General features: G+C 38.2%; 1 protein-coding gene across 1 annotated transcript in view; it reads left to right on the top strand.

The window, feature by feature from the left end:
* The window catches only part of CADPS (calcium dependent secretion activator), a 542,165-nt gene that overhangs the window by 428,074 nt on the left and 89,887 nt on the right, over positions 1–24,204 (top strand). Inside the window, 5 exon segments of the mRNA XM_051980071.1 lie at positions 953–1,109; positions 2,144–2,285; positions 14,793–14,939; positions 18,285–18,440; positions 23,201–23,348. Coding sequence (XP_051836031.1) covers positions 953–1,109; positions 2,144–2,285; positions 14,793–14,939; positions 18,285–18,440; positions 23,201–23,348 — 750 coding nt within the window.

Genomic DNA, 24,204 nt, shown 5'->3' with positions numbered 1-24,204 from the left:
TGCTCTATCACTTCCAAGTGAGCCCACAAGGTCCTGTGGACATCACCACTCATGCTGCATGCTCCCTTGGCAGAAGTGATTACTAAACATGCATGCATGCCTTCAAAGTACATTCACATCTGGCCATGGCTGATGAGAATGTCACTCCCAGAGACCCTGCACAATGATTTCTGAGGATCCACGTGCATGAAAATGAGTTACTTCACTGATATTTTTTGGTTTTCAATGTACATGTGTTTCCAGTCCCCCACCCTCACACCCTTAAGAAAAGTAAGTCTTAATCTCTTCATGTTTCTCAACTTGAGCCTGTTGTTTCTATAGAATAGATAGGAGATTGAAGCCAGTCCCTTCCCACCCCCTCCCCAACTATTCCAAGGCATTTTAAAGACACAAAATCGAGTGTATACATTGACATCGGTGGATTTACGTGGCTTGGTGGTTACCTTATGTGAAATAACAGAAGTAGTTCCTATCAGTGGAGAAATGTGAGTAAATGAGTTTGGGTGAGATTGTAGACCAACTTTAGACCTCCTAGAAGCTTCATTATTTTGAAATTTCAAATTAGCAGAAAACCCATAAACACAGTGAAGAAACTCCCGACTTTTGATACTCACAAACAAGAACTAGCCAAGTACACTGGTCAGCAGCATGACTCAGAATTTGTAGCATTATTGTAAATTGAACAGAAGTTCTGTCGGCCATCCCTTCCATCACAAGCCCCGCGTGCCCTTAGAGTCTTGACCCTCCAAGACATTGCTGAAATAGAGACAGGTGTTGCCTTTGTGCTCTACTCTGGATCCCCAATTGTATTTTTAAAGAAAGCTGTTCTCTTTACAATAAAACTAGTAACCCCTTTGGATGGCCATTTAGACTTGAGCAGCTAAAGGCTTGCATTTGGGGGGCCTCTGGTAAAGATGGAGACTAACGATTCCTCTGCCTATTGTTCTTCAAGGCCTTTGCATGGTGGTCAGACTTAATGGTGGAACACGCTGAGACGTTCCTGGCCTTGTTTGCAGTGGACATGGATGCCGCCTTGGAGGTGCAGCCCCCAGATTCCTGGGATAGCTTCCCGCTGTTTCAACTGCTCAATGACTTCCTCCGTACTGACTGTATGTATCATTTACTATATTTCTATAATTTGCTATAATTTCCAAAATAGACAAGAAAGGAGAAACAGCAGATCGATTGTGCTAGCCTGTAGTTACTGACATCAGACTTTCTGCAAATACCTGTGGGAGTTACTCTGAGAGACCAAAAAGCACTTTGGCTCTAGAGTCTGAGGATCTGCCTTTAAATTCTGTCTCTGGTACGAGCTAGTGAGATCTTGGTCAAGACACTTAACCTTGGTTTTCTGTTCCCTCACCTACAAAATGAGGACCACATGACCAAGGAAGTCCTTTCCAGTTTCAAGTGATTCTATCATCCACAGGTATTAACATCCCTTCCTTATTATTCAGTTAGAAGGTGACTCTTCCCTAAATGATTCTATCATCCACAGGTATTAACACCCCTTCCTTATCATTCAGTTAGAAGGTGACTCTCCCTTAAGTGATAGACACAATTATAATACAACATAAAAAGAAGATGTGGGGAGTGTGTATATATGTGGGGGTGGGTATGTTTCCCCTTAAGCAAGGTAATTAATTTTACCTTTTTTACATTTGGTGTTTTTCATCAAAACTATCTGCCTTCTAAAGGAAAAGGAACTTCCAGCATCAAATGCCCATTCTACATGAGTTGGGAGTGGGGGTGGGGGTGAGAAACGGAGCTGTACAGGATGTTCCTTCTCCTTGGAAATGGGGGGGGGGGAGAAAGAGAGAGGGAGAGATGCAGGGAAAACATAAGAAATGGTGTGGGATTTTGTTGTTGTTGTTTTAAAGGAACATGACTGTTTTTCTTTTTCAAAGGGCTACACAAATGGGTAAGATTTTTTAAAAATTCAATCTTCCTTCCAAACAGATTTAAGGATGAGTTCCAAGGCCGTTCTTATGTTTTGTTTTGTGTGTGTGTGTGTTTTTTCCCTTTTCTTTTTGGCTTCCCTATCGGCAGCATGTTTATTGTATGAGACAATGCCTCTGCTCAGAGTCTGTAGGTGGCTAGAACGACTGTGGTTTCTCACTCCACTTTTACTTGTCTGTTCTAGATAACTTGTGCAATGGAAAATTTCACAAACACCTGCAGGACCTGTTTGCCCCACTTGTGGTTAGATATGTCGATCTGATGGAGTCCTCAATTGCACAGTCAATTCACAGGGGCTTTGAACGGGAATCGTGGGAGCCAGTAAAGTAAGGATACCTCCTTTAATACCTCGGAGTTTGGGTGCAAATGGATGGAGAGTCATACTGAGTTAGTTTAGTACTATACTATATATTATGTTGATATTCTACCCAGAAGCAAAAGCTTCAAATTATTGCAATTATCATGTTCATTTTAGGTTCGTATGGTCCAATGAACTGGTTTCAAAGGGCTCATGAAATCAAATTATTGCTTGAATTAATTTTACTGTAGATTTGGACACAAAAAGCGAAACTTTACTTTAAAAAAATTTGCTTTAATATCCCCAACTGGTCCATTGTGACTACTGGCCAATTTGATTGCAGGCGCACCTCTATATATCCCTTCCCATGTGTGACTCTTGGCTATTGGGGTTGGGAGAGGAAGGGAGAAAGGAAATAACTAATGATCTATTTCAGAGCTCCCAACTTGACCCTTACAAACTATCCTTCTAGGGAATTTAGGACCCAGCTATCATTTCTTTTTGTGGGTTTGGAACAAGAATAATGTCCATAGTTGGTTTGGATTTTTTTTTTCTCCTCAGCTTGGTACTCATAATAACTGGTATATTGCAATTTTTTGAGTGAATCTATGTCAAAAATCTCTGGTGGGGCTTAATCTGGATGGTTTTAATGTTTAAGTAGAAACCTGAGTGGAATATCTTGGGCCATTCCAAGCACTTAAGGAACTGAATGTTCCCCATCTCCACAAGAGGTCTTTCCCAGGGGATAGTCTCATCCGCAAACTATGTTCTCATCTTTGAAAATAAGGTCCTACAAAGCTGCATGATAGAATTGATGTAGAAATCAAGGAAAATCAACATTCTCGTTTCCAATAAGACAATAGGGATGTCCCAGATCATCCCATTTAAAACAGCCTGGTGGCAATAACCTATGTGCAGATACCAAAGGAAAATATTAGCAAGCTAATTCATAGCTCTCTCAATGTAACCCTGGATTTTAAAATAGGGGGAAATGATGGGTTTTGAATATATAACATTAAATATGTTTTTTTTAATTTAAATCAAGACTTGTTTTGCCTCCAAAAATATCTTCAAAGTGGAAAAGACTAAACTGGGTGTTACCAACTTTTACAAGTTGCACTGGGTTACACATTTAACTTGAGTTTAATTTAGGAGAGGATTACATTGATAAACACATACAAGTAAATCAGTCGTATCTACTAATTCTTTTTCATGGGAAAATTGTGACCCTCTGAAAGCCTAAATTTTCTCATTTTCTACTACAATGAATTTGGAAATTGAAATCTATTTTCTTAGTCTTCTCGTTGTAAATAGAGGAGTGATTGTTGAATTTTAAGAATTAAATTTTGAAAAAGAGAAAATAGTTTTAATATTAGACTTCCAGGATGACCTGAGTGAATATCACTTACAAGCAATACAATGAGATTTTTTTTAGGGGGCACTGGTCCTGAAGTCGGGAGTTCCCAAGTTGAAACCCCCACTTCAGACACATAAACACTTCCTAGCTGTGTCACTCCAGGCAAGTTATTTAATTCCAGTTGCCTCACCAAAAATACATAAATAAAAAAAATAAAATAAAATGAGCTTTAGGTAGGAAACATAAATTAATTTCTCTTATGAAGATCTAGTTGGTTACTAAAGCTATCTTCCATAGACTCCATGCAGTAAATATGGAAGAGTACTTCATACTCTCCAACAAATTGGAATTATGGGGGTTATAGAGGGAGAGACCTGAAAATAACAACTAAAAAAACAAACTGAATTAAGATAATATGAACTCATATGATTTGGATAGTCAGAGGCTAGACCTCTGATTCATGAACAAAATATGGATGAGAGAGTAACTTCATAGCTTTGGCTAAAATGAAATCCAGCAAACCATTCTCAGTAATGTAGGAGTATCTCCAGAAATGGATGTTTCAACATTAGACACCACATGGAGATTATTGAAGAAGTGTGTTATTAATCCCCTTCATGATCCTTTGGTACAGAGTTTTTAAGGGGGACAAATTTCTCCCATTTGAGAGGAAGTCTTTGCTTGGGGATTGTGATGTGTGTTTTTTTTTTTTTTTTGTATGTTTGATGAATGTATTTTTCCTCCAGTAAAGAATGTGTTTGCTCTTCATTATGCTTATTCTAAAATAAGAAACAAGTTCAAGTAAATAGGTTTGATTTTCTGAATATTGTTTAACTCAACCATCTAGCTATCTAACTCTTTCTCTCTCCCACGGCTTCTCTCCCTCTCTCTCCACCTGCCTTTCTCTGCCTATCTTTTTTTTCTCCCTGTTTCTCTATTTCTGTCTCTCTTTTCCTTGCTTCTCCTATTTTCTTCCTTCTAAGTTTCTGTTTTATGAATGTATATTTTTTAACCTCATTTCTTTAAAAGAAAAAGAAATCTTGGTAAGGTACTTATTTCTTTTGTTGCTTTTGGTGAGGTAATTGGGGTGAAGGTCATACACATAGTAAGTGTCAAGTGTCTAAAACCAGATTTGAATCCAAGTTTTCCTGATCATAGGGTCAATGCTTTGTCTACTGAGTCACATGGCTACTGTATTTCTTATCAACCCTTTAAAGAATAGTTCTCCATGATATGCAAATATTAGCAATATATTGATTTCATTGTTAACCCATTAGAGCAGCTCCCTGTCTCTGACATTTCATAATTTGTTCCTGTGGTGGGAGGGGGAATTGAATGAAGTGCTCAGAGAATTTCTCTCTCTCAGAGAGTTTCTGACAGTTTTCATCTCCCCACCTCCTTTGAGAGTTGCTGGGGAATGAAAGGATCAGGTAGTCGATGTCTATTTCGGTCTCCATGGGTTGGTATTGGGTTATAATATCATGATTTCCCAAGTACCCAGAAGTGATTCCAAAGTAGAACACCCACCCACTCATCCCCACCCCCATAAGACTGTAAATTTCCTGGGAATAGGAACTGTGTCTTCTCCAAAAGTTTTATCTCCCCCAGCACCTAGGATGGTGTTCTGAGACTCATAGATACTTAGGGACAAGTGATTGTTGAATGAGGGCTTGTACAGAATAGTGTACAGGGTGTTAAAAGACACGTGTTCAAATATCACCTCTAATCCTTATTAGCTATGTGACCAAAAACAAGATATTTAACTATTCTGAACCTCAGTCTCTTCTTCTATAAAAGTAGGATATTAATGATATGTTAATTATGTCTCAAGTTTTTTCAAGGTTTAAATGAAAGGTTGCTTAGAAAATATTCTGCATTTTAAAGCTCCATTTCAATCTTGGTATGACACGTAGAAAACGAGTTAGATCTGGTGTAAGAGCAATTGGATTCAAATTCTGACTCTGATGTGACTCTGGGAAAGTTGTGACCTTCATTTACTCATCCATAAAATGATAAAGTCAGCCTCTGGGATCTTTTTTCAGATATACACTAGTGATTCCATGATCCCATGATCTTATATTTGTAAATCTAGGAATTTAAGAACTTTTCTCAGGGCAGCTAGATCCTATAGTGGATAGAGCATTGGCCCTAGAGTCAGGAACATAGGAGTTCAAACTCTGCCTCCGACATTTAACATTTCCTTGCTGTGTGACCCTGGGCTAGTCACTTAATCCCAATTGCCTCAAACTTGTCTTTTCCCTTGCTAAGGGACAGAATTGCCTGGTGATTAAGGCAATGACTTTAGAAAAAAAGAAACCTGGGTTCATACTTACTAACCATAGAGAAATTGCTCCATATCTCAATATAATGGGCATCAAGTTGCCAAGTCAAAAAGCATTTATTAATATCCCTCCCAACTCGAAGTCTCTGTGATCATTTTCTTATTTCATAAAGACCAGGTGGCTTAATGCAGCTCCTCTCCCTTACTAGTTCATTCCTAGGTAGATGGAATATTTGTTTTCTGGAGCCCTATACTAAGCCCCTTATAAGATCATAGAATTCTTCCCTTTCATTTTATAAATAAAGAAACTAAGGAACTGAGACTAGAACAAGGTTTTCCTATTGTCATTGAAGCACTGTTTTTCACTATCTCATAAAACATCTTCAGGAAACACTAAAAAACCTCATTAATAAAGATTTCAGAATCATGTTTTTAATGCAGTTCTTTATGCCATAATCAATATACACTAAATTTATGCCTCAGAATGATCCGTATCTTTGTCAGAGAGATGTGTGAGAAAAGAATTAAAGTTACTTTTGTATTTAATTCATGTATTCGAATGTGCTTTTATTTTTTATTTTTTTGCCAAATGACTCCAAAGTACAAATAATGGCAGTCCAAAAGCACCTATTAACTACTGTGTGCCAAGCAGTGTGTTAAATGCTGAGAATATGAAGAAAAGTAAAAGATGTTTCCTTTTCTCAAGGAATTCACAGCCTACAACAACAACAAAAATCAGGTCATTTTGTATATCACCTTAAGGAAGTACTTCCCTCAAAATATCACTTTGAGAAGTAACCTGTATAAAAGTTATCTACCTCTTAGACAAAGTATTGATTATAATAACATAAAATCAAAATTAAGTTTTAACTGAAGTACTGCTTAAGAGTTAACTGTTACTTACTACCTTGTGACCCTGAGTGAATTCTACATTTTAAGGACCTCAGTCTCCCCATCTGTCAAATAAAGATTTGGGGCTAGATGCTTTTGAAGGTCTCTTCCAACTTTAAGGCCGAGGATCCTCCATATACATGGCACTCACTTACAGTTGGCACAGCCAAGTATTCATTCCATCCCAAAATGATGCATAGTGCCGATTCTGCCAAAAGTCACCCATCTGCTGGTGCAGTGTATGTTTTGATCTTGAGGCTAAAACAGAGGACAAATGAATTTCTCAACAAGTTCAGATACACATTATGTTTCCCTTGACTTTACTCTAAAATATCTCTCTCCCAACCAGTACCTCTCCCAATTGCTTTTTAGACGTGACCAGATTTAATCAAAAACTTTGGTTCACTTGACCCGAGAGTGTCAAGTTGGTAATCACAAAGATAATGAGACAGGTTAATAATCTCACCAGTGTGAATAACCCCTCCATTGGTACAGATTGCAATTCTTCCACATTTTTCTCATCCTATGTTTTCTTTGTCCATCTTACCTGAGAATCCTCCTAAGAGTGTCCAATTAAAATGCTGGAAGCCTTCAGATAAAAAAAAATAATAGAAAAGCCAGTGTATTGTATCCAGTCACATTAAAATTCATGATCAGTGATATGTATTCTTGTACATATATATTACATATATGACTTAACTATTGTATGACTAAAGAGAAAGTATGTCAGTGATGTAGTGAAAACAAAGGAAAATAGATGTATAGACCAATGGTTTCAAAAGTAGCCATAAAGCTAGAAAATATTCCAAAGAATCCATCCAGTGTTTCAAATTAATCTTCCAATGAATTCAATTCCCAAAGTACCTACTATGTACAACACACTATTCAAGACACTGGGTACACAAAAACAAAATAACTAATGGTTCCAACATGGGGTTTCAGTGGTCATCAGGGAGGAGAGAGATGTTTACATTGAGAAGCCAATAGGAAGGGAGCATAGAGTTAGAAGGTCCAGATAAAACTTCTGCTTTAGAAGCTCTGTGCACAGTAAAAAATAGAAGCAGACATAGAAAATAGAGAAGCAAATGATCAGGTTATTAAAGATTGATGATGAGGACCAGAACTAGGGTGGAAACCTCTTTGGAGGGTTTTAGGAAGAGCATAGACAAGGTTTATACAAAAAGAAAAGTTGTAGGTAAGTTGTGATATGTACCCATGAATGGTGCATTCCATCATTACTACACTCCATCCAAGGACAGAATTACTGCTGTCCATCCCTCATTCTCCCTAGTTGGTCAGTCTTTCTTTTTGTCTATTCATGTATGTTTTTAATGATGCCTTTTAAGACACTTGTTATATTGTTGCAGTAACACTAAAATCTACTTTCATTCCTCAAATGTCCTCTGAGACTCTTGCAATTTTAATTCCTGTAATATTGCTGGTGTTCCATGAGTCACAACCATGGAGCATCATTGAGAAACTGATGAGGTAGAAGGGTGTTTTGATTTTGATTTTAATTTATAACAACCCAGGCTTATTGAATACTGAGTACTGAGCAGTTTCTCAGTTCTTCTTATTCAACATTGACCTAGCTTTTTTGTCTATCTGCTACACCTTTCAGAGAGGAAGAACAGAGATAGAAAGAGAAGAAGAAATGTACAGAGAGGGGAGAAGAAGATGAAAGAAAAAGGGTGAGAGAGAAAGGGAAAGAGAGAGGAAGAGAGAAAGAGAGAAGAAAGAGAAAAGAAAAAGAGAGATGGAAAGACAGAGAGAAACAAGCAGAGAGATGCAGAGACAGACAGAGATAGAGAGATAAATTGATACCATAGACCAACCATCCAACTGCACATGATGATTTGTTCAATAAATATTTGTTGTCTATTTGATTCTTTCCAAGATGAATGGTTATACTGTTTAACAAATATACATTTTGCTGAGGAGGTTTATGATATTTCAGGACTCAGTGGCATTATTTATTGCAATGTCCCTTTTTCAAGATTACTGGGATTTCAAGGGCCATCTAGCCAAATCCCTTCACCTTACAGAGGAAGATTTGGGATGATTAAGTAATCTGTCCAAGTCGATCCCCCCTAACCCAAGAGTCAATGTTCTTTTCCCTGGGTCTTACAGAAGGAGTATTTGGAAAACATCTCACTAGGAGTCTTTCTTTTATTTTAGCTTTGAACTCACCTCTGGTGAGCAGACATTTCCTTGTTTTATGTCTCACTATCTGGCTACTCTTTGAATAAATGAACAAAGATAAGTCTGCTTTAAGGGTAGAGGGTGGATAGAGACAAGTTAACAAATAGCAGCCATGGCATTTACCTGTCAGTCTCATGACAATGTAAAGATGTGGGTTCATTATAGGAAACTACACAAAAGCAACTTATCCCTTTTCTGTCTTGAGCCTAGATGTCCCCTAGTCAGTCAAGGAAAGTATTGACTTTTCTCACCAAGAGTGTAAAAAACAATAGGAAAAATGGCAAAAAAAAAAAAAAAAAAGGGTATTATATCTTTTTGGTTACTTTTTTTTTTTTAATGGTAGGGAAGGGACAGGTCCTTAAAATTTTCGATTCATTTGGAATCTTCTTCCTATGAAGATATCTCAAAAATAACTTTCTGCCTCTAAATCTATGCCAGCCCCCCACAACACCCCCTCCATCCCCAGCGTGGCTATGTGATCAAGTGAAGTCTTTCTTCCCAACTCAGTCTAATTAAAAGCCATTTCTACTTCCTCTCGGGGCATATCTAGGACTGTGGTGACTCACTGTTCTGAGTCTTTTTCTCAATTTCCTCAGCTCCTGGGATGATTGAAAATTAATTCAATTCCATTTAGGAAGCAGAGATTAAGTATTTAATATGTATGGGCCACTCTGATAGGAACCAGAAATTCAGAGACAAAAATTAAATTATCTGCCCTCAAGGAGCTGATGTTCCACTGAAGAGAAAGTGGTAACATATAAACAGACACGTAAATAAAGAGAATATAAAAATAAATATGAAGTAAATTGGGGCGGGGGTACATTAATAACCAGGGCAGAGTTCTTAACCTAGATTCTATGAACTTTTTTATTATAGTTTTGATCATTATATTTCAATATAATTGGTTCCCTAAATAATCTGCTGTATTCTATTTTTCGTATTTAAAAACATTCTGAGAAGAGGTCCACAGATTCCAGCAGACTGTCCAATTTGTCCACAGTACAAAAAAAGATTAAGAATTCTTACATTAAGGGAATATGGAAAGGAGGTAGTGCCTGAGCCAAGCTTTGAAGGGAGCTAAAGATTCTAAGAGAAAAACAATCCAGGCATGGGAGGCAGATGCGTTATTCAAGAAATTTGGAAATCATGATTTTTGTTAGTTTTCTTTTTTAAAAAATTGGGTTTCCATTAAACTAACAAGTTTAAAAAACACTTAGAGGGACAAGAAATTTTTCTATGTGAAAATTCATTTCTTGACTCCAGTATAAACTAAACACTATGCTTGAACTGGGAATGAGGTGGGACAACAGACCCACCTATTAAAGACACAGTCCATTGGCTTAAGGCAAGTTAGGATCTAAGCTATCCAAAGTATTAAAAAGAGCTTTAATTTTTAGGAAGCATATACTTCTACATTATTTATTCTCCATAGCTATTTACAATGCAAAGTCATTCACAGCTGTGTCTCTCTTCTTGATTAATTGATAATGCCCATATCAATAAGAGGAAAAACCATTTTAAAGTCTTTCTGTGTCTGAGTGGACCAAAAAGACCTGATTCTAAGTGTCATTTATAAAACAATTCTCTAATCCAAGGATAGCCTGATGGCAAAGTAGAATGGGGATTCAGGCCAGTGAACACGTAGTAAGGACCTGTTCAACACTGAGACCTGGTTTAGAAGCTGAGTGGGAAGTAAAGTCAAATCACTGACCATCTATTAAACAGAGTATAGACTATGTAGTCTGCTAGGCACTGGGATTATAAATACAAAAGGGAGCCAGTGCTTGTTCCCAAGGAGTTTTCATATTACTGAAGGGATAGCACATGAACAACAAATTCATCATTAATAGGATATAGACCAAGTAACTCAAGACCACGGGGAGGGGGTGCAGGAGGATGCTAATACCGAGAGGAATAAAAGCAAAGTCTCCAAAAGAAGGAGACCCTTGAACTGAATCTTTGTAAGTGGGAGAGGTGAAGAGAGAGCATATTCCCAGGAATAAGGGAATAATCTGTGCAAAACATTAAAATAAAATTTGATTAAATTACGTGACCAGAGACCATAGGCCAAGTGGACTCAAATGTCAAGTGCATGGAAAAGAAAGCAGCCATGGCTGACAAATAGTTTTCATTTTCCTAATGTGTCCCTACTCATTCTCATTAGTATATTCGAAAGCCAAGGAAGTAGTTTGGTCTTTTTTTTTTTAACTTTTCACAAGAATCACAAATTATCTACAGATTCCCACCTGTGATCCCAAAAAAAGATCAGGATGGAATTCATTTTTGTTATACTAGCTAGAGAGTTCTTTTTTAAAATAATGATTTCTAATAATAACCATTTCATCAGATAAAGATGAAACTAATAACTCACATTTGTATAGCACTTAGTAATTTTATAAAGCACTTTCCTCATCTCATTCCTGTGAGGGAGGGAGATAGTAGAGGGATATTGTTTCCGTTCCACAGATGAAGCAACCGAGAGTCAGAGAGAAGAAACTTGCCCGTTGTATAGTAGCAGCATTTTGTCATTCAGAAAGAGTACAACCCCCTTCCCAGTCTACATGTGTATTAGTAAAATATTGTGCGTTATTTAGAATTGCTTACTTATTAGGATATGCTATTAATATCCAAATCAAATATTAGGAATGTTATGAATACACTACATTATTTTGCTAAATAAATAAATAATGTTTTATCATTTCTAAAAGTCTGGCATCATAATGTGTTGTATAAAGGAAATGTTTCCATGTGAGTACAGCTCAGTATTCCATTCCAAATGTCAGATTTTACTAATACAGTATGTTTTGTTAATAGGTCTATTTTTGAATTTTAGAATGGAAAACAAAGCTCTTTTCTGACTTGTGCACGACCATCAAGCTAATCTGTGTAAATTAAGTTGCGTTTGCATACATTTGTATGTTATTCATTGCTCTCTGCTTTTCATTTACTCAGCACTGACATTTGTAACTTCCCAGGCTACCATCTCAAAAGATTCGCTAATTCCTCCATCATTATGCACTGTGTGCCTCCCTTAATGATCACATTTGCTTATAGAGGCTGGCACATGTCTCAGTGGAAACGGTGGATGGTTTGGTTACAGAGGAGTGCTTAAGTCCAGGAGCCATCAGGGACCCAATGCAAAGGCAAATAAATTCACAGTAACAGGAAAACATGAAAAATGTCTTCCCTTGTATTCTTTTTTAGGATTATTGAAGCCATCTAGGTCACTTCCCATGTTTTACAAGTGAGAATTCTAATACCTTGGGGAGGAACTGATTTATTCAAGATTAAATAAGCTATGACAAAAGGCAAACTTTGAATCCAGGTCTTCTGACTCCAAAACTAGTACTATGTGCCTATTACTATTTTTCTATTGACTTGTCATTCTCCCCATCAAATATCAATATTTTCTACAGAGAGAGAAAAGAGAAAGAGAGACAGAGACACAAAATGACCCAGAGAGATACAGAGAAACACACAGAGAAATAAAGGGAGAGAGAGTTAGACACAGAGAGAAATAGAGACAAAGACAGAGAGACAGACACAGAAACACAGAGAAATAGAGACAGAGACAGACAGACACAGAGACATACAGAAAGATATGAGACAGAGACAAAGACTGAGACAGGCAGAGAGACATGGAGCCACAGAAAGACACAAAGAGACAGAGACAGGCAGACAGAGAGAGAAAGAGAAAAAGAGAGACAGAGAGAGAAATAGAGAGAGCCACAGAGAGAGATAGAATGGCCCTTAGTTTCCACTTTACAGGAATCACAATGGATATAACTCCAATTCATCTAATTCACTGCAAACAAAAACTAATGTCTTTTGTGTATGCTGGGACAAAAGTCACAATTATAATTTTCCCTGTAACAAGATAACTGTTGAAATAACAATAAAAGCAAGTGTCCGGGCATCTAGGAGATCTGAAAATGGACTCAAAGAGCCTGTGATAGGTGGGAATTTTGCCAAATCAGCCTAGAGTCAGTCGTGACTCCTCCAGGAGTCTTAGTTTGCGGTGCACAGTCTGTCTAATGCAGAGCTGGCTTGGCAAGGTACACCATCTTCTTGAGGAGAACCGAAAAGAGAGCCCCGACTCTTTGCCAAAGGGCTGTCAGCCCTGTTTGAGAGTAAAGGCAGGGCTCTTCTCAGATGCAGCCTTGGCTCTGGCTTTTGCCTGGCTAAATTAGGCACCATAGAAATGTTCTCATAGATTAAATGATTTTGCCAGTCCTGAAGCATCATATGACATAACATTCTACCCCTACCTCACCACCCACCCAACCACACAACCAAAGAGAGAAAGAGATAGAGACAGAAAAGCTTCTTGTGTTCTTATTGTTGGTTCCTCCTTTGACAATAACAAACTATCTACTAACTGGCCCAGTCTCCATTGGAGGAACAAACTCTGATTTGAGATAACAATTTTAAACCCATTTTTTTCTTGCTATATCTAAGGACTCAGTATTTTAAAAAAATAAAAAAAAACATTATTTGGAATACTTAACTTTCCAATCCCACACATTTCTATCTACTTCAAATTGAATGAAATTAACCTCAGAGAAGATATTTTCATTTTCTTTTTGGTCTTTGTAAGATTAAACAAAGCTTAACCTTTTTTTCTTAGTTCTTTCAAAATATCTTTTTCCTATGCCTCACTGCTTCCGTACTTGCCTTTGAAAGCAGCACTTACAGCTTTCAATTTCTTCTTGTCACCATTAAGGTCTCCATCCTCCCCCAAACATTGATGCAGGTGAACAGCATGTTGTTATCTGTTCCCATTAGGCTCAAGAAGTGCCCCACAGAATACTGCCTTGAGTAATTAGTTTATCTCCAAAGCTAAATAACTGCTGACAACTTCTTCAAGCAAAAAAATAAATAAATAAAAGCAAGAAAATGAGAAGATTCCTTTTTTTTTATTTTTTTATTTTTTTGCCTAATTCATGATTTAATTGGTGCTGGGAACTCCCAGTGAGAAATGCTTTCTACCAATGCAAATTACTACTTATTTTGCAAAATATCGCCTTAGATGTTTGATGAAGCTATTGAGAAGTTAAGTGATTTATCCAGGGTCACATAAGATAGTAGATGTCAGTGGCGAGACTTAAACTCAAGTCTTTCTGACTTCAAAGATGGCTCACTTTCCACTAGGCAACACTCTTTTAAACTGTCTTAGTATCCATAGCAATACTAGTAAGTTTGAAATCACCAGCTATGAGGTTCAGGGCTAGTAAGAACAATTCCATGCATCTAAAATAAGATTATTATTTTGAACTAGAAAGGACCTTCGAGGTCACCTAGTCTAACCCCCTCATTTCACAAGTAAGAAAATCAAGGGAGAGACGGAAGGACATATGCTCAAGGTCAAACAGTACAATCTAGGATTTCAAGCAAGGTCTCCAGACTCCAAAGCAAGCACCTTTTCCACTGTGCTGTACATATTTGGGACCCATCAGGTTTTAGACCATCATTATCAAGATCTGGAAACAAAAGCCAATTCCCCAAAGGCAAGGAAAGTATGTGATCATTGTATGTGGGTGTCGATAAGCTCTCTTCCAATTTTGAGTCTTTTTTTAATTTTTTTTTTGTCAGTCAATGTTTTTTGCCGTCTGCTTCTGAATGCTAAGCCTCAGGGAAGCTTCCTATACCTGTGGCTCCTTGCTCACTAATGTGTTTCTGTGTGCTGCTCGTCCTGTTGTCTCCCTGTCGATTTAACCGATTGAGTTACAGTTCTCCCGTGCTTCTGCCACATCTACATTGTCATTGTGATGGTATTTTTTTCTTTCTGTCTGTTTCTTCCACAGGAGTTTAACAAGTACCCTACCCAATGTGAATCTACCTAATGTGAATCTACCCAAAGTACCCAATCTACCAGTTAACATCCCTCTAGGCATCCCACAAATGCCTACTTTTTCGGCACCGTCATGGATGGCTGCTATCTATGATGCTGAGTGTGTATTCAGTCCACATTAGCTCTAATTTAAATTTAAGTGATCTTGGCATGGATATGTATTGTTTATTTCTATGCATCCTATGTAATTTTGAAACAGAGATGGAGACAGATAATTAGACATATTTTGCTGATCATACAGAGACAATATTGTTTATTTCTGGCATGCATGGTGTTTGTAAGGAGTTTTCTATATCCAGCACTAACAATTTGTCTTACGCCCACTGAAAGCTTGAGGAACTGACTTTTACTTCCAGTCTTTTACAATAGATTTCTGTTTGTTTGTTTGTTTGTTTTTAACTGATGTAGGTAATATGAGCACGTGGAAATTTTTATGTGAAAGGGCACAAGAGATCTTAGTGATGGCTTGGCCCCTAGTCTTGAACCGTTGCCGTTCCCGTATAATGAACCATTGCCTTCTGGGTGTCTTTATGATCCTTAGGCACTCTCATAACCAAGAAACATATTTCAGAATGATAATAAGCTCTTCTGAGTAGGTCATTCTTGCTAGTTGTCAAATTCTACATTTTTTTTAGAATCCATAGTCTAATAATGTTCAGCCACAGAGCTGGTTACCAAAATATAGAGATTGCAGTCCACTTTGTTGAAGGAAAGACCCATACCAAGGATATCCAGAATCCCTAAAGTGGTTAGCTAGAATATTTGCAAATAGCTAACAGTTAGTAATGGGTAAAGAAAATGAACAATGAAGAAGTCATTATTTAAATAGTCCAGAAATCAATGAGCATTATTATTTGGGAGACCTCACTTTACAATCACCATCCCAAAAAGGATTAGAAGTTGTTATTCTCTTTGGCACAGATAATTAGAAGAAAGTACTCTTTCTAAAAAGATTTTTGTAAGTATATCTTCCAGTTTAGGAAATGAATCCTTTCGTCTTTTTCCTCTAGCAAGAAGGAGATCCAGCACTCCCAAACTCTACCCCATGGAAATGAAATTAGATCCATCTGTATGATTTAATAAGTGAAATAAGGCTTAGCCATTCTATACCCTGCTTTGATCCTTTTTCTTATATTACTTCTAATTATAGGCCCAATGAGCCTTTCTTTGCAAGAAGATACTGGCACATTTTCAAAGGGAAGCATTTTAATCAAAGGAATAAAAAATGGCTTCCACGGGACAGTGAAGTTGTGATATCTCAAAATCACATTCATCTAGGTAGCTCTCAAGTAGTTTGGATTGTTTTTGTTTTGTTTTGTTTTGAACAGTCCAAGGAAAGAACAAGACCTGTCAGTCACATTTATATTTTGAGCCCTTTTTGTAGCCTTAAGGGAAAAAAATTCTATCTGGATGAAATAGCAGTGGGATGATATGATCAATGTGTCTGATTATCTTCAGGAAAACAATGAAAAATCTCCCCAAACTTTTCTTGGAAACAAAATCATAAAAGAAACCCAAATCATATCCATGCTAAGATGATAGTGTTAAAAGTTAGCTTAGGCAGTATCTGTTACAAAAATTAAAAATACTTGAAAGCTTTTATTCCTTCCCTCTGTGCATGCTCTGTGACATTGTTTTTTTGAAAAGATATGAATCAAGACATGATAATAAAGCAGATAATGGTCTCTGTTCAATTAATTAAGGCATGAGTGGGAACACATTTTGGGAACTGCTAAGCAATCAAAATAATTTTGGTGCTATTGCCTTAACATTAACAGTTTATCTCAAAAATAAAAAGAAAATATTCTTTTCCTCATGTCAAAACTTAATAATAAGCTCTTCAAAAGAAAAAAAAACCCTAGAAGAAATTTTCTGAAACTATGAAACCAGATGGGTGTCAAAATGTTGTTGTAATAAATACCAATCATTGCATTCATATGTACTTAATGATTTAAAACATACAACCATGCAGTTCCAAAACGGGGCTGAGACTAGTGAAAGTTGTGGGGTGTTTTCCAAGCATAGGATGGGGAAAGGCTGAACTTCCACACGCAGTTAATTCCTTCATTTAAAAAAAAAAAAAAAGGAAAGAAAGACCTCATTTCACAATCACCCACCAAGAAATGCCTGATTCTATATCTTTTCATGATTCCAGTCTCCTCTGATCACTTTTCATTCTGAGGACATGTTTCCGTGTTACCTTCTCCTTTGTGTCAGAAGCCTCTAGTTACCGACTCCCAGCTGGTCTGTCTTTGAGAACGTCCCTTTTGTCAGTCCAGGGCCCAAGGATCCCCCTGGCATGTTGGGAGTTTGGCTCCCTCCCCTTGCGGTAGCCATGTATGCATTTATGCATCAGTTGTATTTCCCTCTGAAGCATTAACTCAATGCAGCTGGCATCTGTCACAATAGAAACACCCACTCTCATCTGTTTCTATAGACGATGTCAGAACAAGTGGTAATGCATGGTGTGTTGGACATTTTATAAATTACTGTGTTAGCATCCGTGGTATGCGAGGAGGGGGGAACATCTCTCAGAGCTCCCACTGTCCTCGCTACAAGAGAGAAGCTGGAGCGGAGAATGGCAAAAGGGTGAATCTGGAGCATTTTCTTTGTACCCACCCAAGACCATCCAGGCCCAGAGTTTGCTTCCCCAGGTGAACGGTTTTTAGATGCCCTCCTAAAGAACCACACGGAGACTGATGGCTCAGTCAGTACGAGGGAGTGGGTAAAGGCCACGAGCTGCCGGAGAGGCTCGGGTCTTAACGCAGGTCCAAAGCATTGGTAAATATCCCAGCAGCCTCCCGGGCTCCCAGTCCTGAAGTTGCCTTGGCAATAGGCTGTTCTGAGAAAAATCTGAGTCCAAAAACATAAATAAATAAAATGAGATCTTGGATTCAAGATATCCCAGTAGACCCAAGGTCAACTGATTCACCCCCGCCCCCTCAAGAGACAAAGCATGTCCTCGCTCACCACTTGTTAGCACTGTCCCTTACTTGGCAATCTGAACTCTCCAAGAGCCCTCCGGTGTGGAGGGGAGCGGAGGAAATGCATGTCGCTCTGAATCTGGATAACTGCATGATGCTGACATGTAGTTATTGATCGAGATATTTCTACCTCAACATGTGGCCTTCATGTGAATCATCACATATGTTAATGTGGTTATTGAAAGAAGGCTGATTTTTACCATACACCTCTCCCCTAGTTGGTCTTCTAAGGAATATAGCATTTTCTCTTCTTTTTATTGGTCTGGAACGATTTGATTAACCCAGCTGACTAGGTAAATGTATGGTAAAACTCAAAATCCTGCTGGTGGAAATCCCCCCCACCCTGCCACCGTGTTTTGTATGTTAGAACCACTGTTTGCCCCAAGCCCAGTTGTCGGCGCGATCGGGTTTCTGGAAGCCGGGAGCACCGGGTGACCTCTGCTTTTGTTCTGTCCTGCCAGTAATGGATCAGGCACCTCTGAAGATCTCTTCTGGAAACTTGACGCTCTGCAGACTTTCATTAGGGATTTGCACTGGCCCGAGGAAGAGTTTGGAAAACACCTAGAACAACGTCTGAAACTGATGGCAAGTGATATGATTGAATCCTGCGTGAAAAGGTAAGCCTGAGGGCCTCCGCCGCTTGGGGCCAGCCCCTGCCTCATCAGATGATCAATGGCAAATTCTTATGAGGCATCCCAGAGATCAAAAGGGAGCATGGCTCCCAGAAAATGGCACCTGGCCTTGGGATCACACCCATGGTGGGTGACCCCTGAGAGGGCAGCTCGTTACCCACAGGCTTGCTAGGTTAAGTCACCAAGCTGGTATTAATGAAGGACCTTTTATGGGACAGGCAAATCAAACTGAGCAACTGCAGTTTGCCAGTTGGTAGTTTCTGAAGAGCACCACTCAGATAGGTACTCATCAAGGAGGCATCTCAACAGGAGAAAGAAGGTGAGGGAGAGAGAAAGACAGAGAGAAGGAAAGAGAGAGAAAGAGAAGGGGGGGAAGAGAGGGAGAGGAAGGGAGGGAGAGAAGGAGGAATAGAGAGAGAAAAAAGACACAGAGACAGAGAGAGAGAGAAAGAGACAGAGACAGATTGACAGAGAGACAGAGAGAAAAAACAGAGACAGAGACAGAGATAGAAACAGAGAGAGAGAGAGAGAGAGAGAAAGGGAGAGGGAGGGAGGGAGAGAAGGAGGAATAGAGAGAGAAAAAAAGACACAGAGACAGAGACAGAGAGAAAGAGACAGAGACAGATTGACAGAGAGACAGAGAGAAAAAACAGAGACAGAGATAGAAACACACAGAGAGAGAGAGAGAGAGAGAGAGAGAGAGAGAGAGAGAGAGAGAGAGAGAAAGGAGACAGAGAGAGACAGAGAGAGAAGAGAGAGAGAGAGAAGAGAGAGAGAGAGAAGAGAGAGAGAGAGAAAGAGACAGAGGAGAGAGAGAAGAGAAAGAGAGAGAGGAGACAGAGACAGAGGGAGAGAGAGAGAGAGAAAGAGACAGAGACAAAGGGAGGGAGAGAAAAAGAGACATAGACTGACAGAGAGAGAGAAAAAACACAGAGAGAGAGAGAAACAGAGATAGAAACAGAGACAGCGAGAGATACAGAGACAGAGACAGACTGACAGAGAGAAAAACAGAGACAGAGACAAAGATAGAAACAGAGACAAAGAGAGAGAGAGAGGAGACAGAGACAGATAAAGAGACATATACAGAGACAAGCACAGAAACAGAGAGAGAGAAAGAGAGAAACAGGAGGAGGAAGAGGAAGAAGGAGAGAAAAAGAAAAAGAAAAAAGTAAAGGGAAAATGAAGAAAATGAGGAAAGATGGATGGGACACAGCGAAGGAGGAATAGAGGAAGGAAGAATTCTTGTTAACCAGGTGTTAAATTCTATTGCTTCTCTGTCACTGGAGGATTATAAATGTTGTGAGGATGATCTCAATTCGGTCATCTTTTCCTCATTACAGCTATTCTGAGAAAACATAAAGCCAAATGGATATACCAGAGAGAGAGAATAGTTTATTGAATAATTATTCTGTTTGCTCATGCAGCATCTATTTCATCACCTGAGTACACAAGGGACACTTTTTTAATGTTAGAGAGAGAAAAATAGTACTGCTGAAACTTCTACAGCAGTTACAATGAAAAGTAAGGGATCTAGAGGAATGCCAGATATAGAAATGGCATAAAATTTATATTAATTGATCATCTTAACCATAGTGCCAGACCCAATATCTTTTTTAATCTTATTGAAAAAAAAACTAGTTCCTTAAGATATCATGTACCACAGTGGGCCAGCTACATTTGTTGGGATGAGGTAGATGGGAATTTGTCACCCTTTTCTCCTGTTTTGAAGAATAGAAAAAGGTCAAAGCTATGGAAGTGAAAAAGAATGAAGGCAATCTAAGAACAAGAGGGCAATAGATTATTGCTCTAGCAGTAACTGGTATGGGGAGCCATTTTGATTCTACCTCAAGGTTCAAGTTTAGGATTCTTTAGGATTCTCAAATTCCCAAAATTCAATCAGACCTCAATGGAACTTTTAAATGACATATACTATATATTTTAAAATAACCATGAGTCTATTTCTCAGATTTCTTTTCTCATGCATACCAAAAAAAAGTATAAATAAATGAAAAGAATATTTATTACTAGTGGGCCCTGAACATAAACAAAATGAAAGACTTCATGGTAAGACCTGACAAACAGTGAAAGGCCCCATTAATATCCCAGCCCAATATGTTATGCCTTCGCTACCAAAGATGGCCAAGTACTCTGTAACCATTACGGTCACTCCTTTCCAGAAAAATCTCTGCTAAAATTAATGTTGCTGTGAAAGGAAGCCCGTTCGCAGTAATCAGGTCCATTTTAAAGGAAAGACCTCAAGGACAACACCTTGAAAGACTATACACAGCACGAGTACTCTTTGACCTGTTGGTTTGGGGAAAGGCTGAAAAGGTTGAAAGCAAAGGGGTCGTCAGAAATGAGATTTGCACATTTCACGAATTTGCTTTCAGCATGAGATTCCTTGAGAGGAAGTGATCCCAGTTCAGATGCTCAAACTCAAGTCTTAGAATTCAGAATCGAGAAAATATACTCGGGAATTTTCAAGAGCCACACAAAACTTATATGAAAGTATTATCAAAGCATATATCTGTCCCATGCTATGGAGTTGGAACTAGTCTGTATCCTACGAACACATAGTGAACAAATATACCAAATGTAGAATATTAAAGCAGTCAAGGAAAGATGTCAACTTTCCAATATGCTAAGAGAAAGGGAAGGAAGAACATGGAATGTCTAGGTTTTATTGAAATTTAAATCAATTTCATAAGCTACTCATACATTGGTTGATTTTGCGGTCTGTCACAGGTAGAAGCAGCCATCTGTTCGGCCCTCTCACTTCTACTTCTACTGAAAGACTTTGTATCCCACCTCTCAACAATGTTTGGACTTAATAGAAGAGAGTTTAATTCTCCCGTGAAAAGGAATGAGATAAAGTTAATTGAATGGGAATAGAAAATGTATTCCATTCCATATCTTGGTTTCTAACTATAACACAAACCTTACTTGAAAGGTCTATTTGGCAACTCTTTAACCATAAAATGTTATTGTTGCTTGATATACCTACCCCCACACACAAAAGTAGAATGGTTTTTTTGTTTGTTTATTTGTTTGCTGCAAAATGAACATGGTGATAAGAAACAAGACAAGCCATGCTTGTTTTTTAAGATGTTTGTGTGTGATTTATGAATGATTCTTTTAAAAAATATTTTTTTCTAAAAAATATGAGTTCTGACCTTAAAATCACACTTCAACTTACCTTAGTACCCAAATGTTCTGTCGTGTATGTTCATCACCTTTTTTCATTCATAGATGGTAAGAATTCCGTAGCTGGTGACATAATTTCTGTCATTTATTAATAAATAATAATGGGATGATGAAAAGAGGTGCTATAATAATTAAAGCCACAAAAATTACAATAACCTTTATGTAGCACTTTACATATATTCTTTCACTTAGTCCTCATAACAGCACAGTGAAGGAAATTTTTTAATCAACTCCATTTTATGGATGAGAAAACTAAGGTCCATAGAGATTAAATGACATTAATCTTTTACTCTTACAAAATGGAATTTGATGAATCCTTTTATTTCCTGATACCTTTTTAAACATGGTAAATTCCCTTTTATCACATTCATCTCAAGGGGTGGAACTCCCCCCCTAGAAATGGCAAAGCATTTGCTGTCAAGACCTTTCTTGTTACATCAGGGAGGAGTCCATATGAAACAGATGAAACATACCTGGCTCTTGTAGCCTTGTCACAATGAGATTCTAATGCTTTGCTGTCTCTAAATTAAGATGTGAATCAAAAAGTTCTAAAGAGCAGGAAAAGGTCATTATGATAAGGAGGCAATAGAATAAGGTCATTGTGATTTTGTTTTCCCTCCATAAAATGTATAGGAAGATTAGAAACCACTCTTGAATCTTGTACTAGAAAAAAAAAAAAGAAATAAAATAAAACAAAGTAATTGCCAATCTGAAAGAACTTGTACCACAATTTTTCTATGGAGTATTAATTAAGGAGTGAGTTTTTCTGTACTCGTGGCTTCCCATAGCATATCCTCTATGACTGTTGATACATCAAGCGTCAGGTGTATATTGGACAGCCAACGAAGAAAGGATTTGATTTGAAATCAGGAGAGTATTAACACAACAGGGAGAGCAGTGCAACAGAATTGCAGAGATGGGAAAGGAGCAGGGATATTTGTTTTCCCCCGGAAGGTACCTAGATATTTCCAATCTTGTCAGGATACCCCCAATTAGTACATTTAAGTAAGAAAGGTAAAACAAATTTCTGGTCTATGTGAAAAAAAAGAGGAAAATTCTGGTTGGGGCAATGCTCCACAGATCCCCTGATATCTGCCCTCCCCCTTATCATGTTCCATGGTAGTATATACACTAAGGTGGGAAGGAAACCAGACAAGCAAATAATTCTATATCTCCCTTTTAGGGAGCATCATGCGGTATGGTTGATTTAATAAGCTGCAGAGTACGAGCATCATCAAAAGTCTTTATGAAGTAGTCAGAGATCTCTGCATTCCAGTTAATGTGATCTCTACTATTACTGGGGCTATGACACGTCTGTAGAAGCTGGAATCACAGCAGCTTCCCTGACCAAGATGGACCCCCTCCCCCAATGGCCTTCTTAGAGCTGGGCGTTCATATTCATCAGCACCCCCTGGAAATCATTATGGATTTCGACTGATTATCGTATTTGGTTTTCTATTCCACTGCCCTCCCCTGAAATATCTCCTCCACCTGTTACAATCTTAACATTGAAATGATCTTTCTCTACTTTGTTTTAATAGAACCAGGATTGCATTTGAAGTTAAGCTGCAAAAAACCAGCCGATCGACAGATTTCCGAGTCCCACAGTCAATATGCACCATGTTTAATGTTATGGTTGATGCCAAGGCCCAATCAACAAAACTTTGCAGTATGGAAATGGGCCAAGAGGTAAAAAAAAATGGGGGGGGGGTTGGGGAGTGGAGATTTTTTTTTTTTAACATCTATCAAGTATAGGGGAAAACTTCACAAATATCCTATCCCCTAGTCTGCTGGTTTCAGAAACATTCTCTAACATTTGCGAATTTAGTCATCCACATATACGGTATGCAGATGAATATTCAAGATCTGTTTATCAAATAAATCTCTGATGAATATGCATGATCAGAATTTCAGGCACTTGGAAATGGTTATTGGCAGAGACCAACATGGGCATAAGGTGCCTTTGAGCCAAGTGATGTTCACTGACCTTGTTCACAGAGTCTGTGTCACTATTTAGAAGGCGGATCTGTGTTTGCCTAAATGCTTGTCCCTTTCACACATGCAACAGAAACCTCCCATGTAGGACATGATGTATTGATAGGAAACATCTGGAAAACAGAAGCCTCTCTTATCTTTTCATCCCACGATTCGTCGGACACGGTCTTCAAGTCCCCATGACGCTCGAGCATGGGGTAGTATATGTCTAAATTTCCCCCAGACCCAGGGATTTGCAAGTTATTTACCTTGCTAACCTTACTTTTTGTCTTCTCTGACCAAAAGTTTTATCCTTTGGTATGTTTCAAATCTTAATGTGGTATTTAAAAAGGAAAGATGAAAGAAGCTGGAAGTTGGGCTTGATTAAAGACTCATGATCAGTTTTCTCCAATGGCGCTAAGCCAGTTTGATATTCATATACCAATTTAGAATTAATTCAGAAACATTTCTGGCAACTCTCAGGTTCCTGCCAATTGGCATAAATTGCTCCTAAATCAGATTTTTTGATACAGCCTTACATGTTCAGAATTTATACTCAATTATATTTGTT

Source organism: Antechinus flavipes, chromosome 1 (assembly GCF_016432865.1).
Source record: "Antechinus flavipes isolate AdamAnt ecotype Samford, QLD, Australia chromosome 1, AdamAnt_v2, whole genome shotgun sequence".
NCBI lineage: Eukaryota > Metazoa > Chordata > Mammalia > Dasyuromorphia > Dasyuridae > Antechinus > Antechinus flavipes.
The sequence above is the reverse complement of the archived record's forward strand: the minus strand, read 5'-3'. Positions and strand labels throughout refer to the sequence as shown.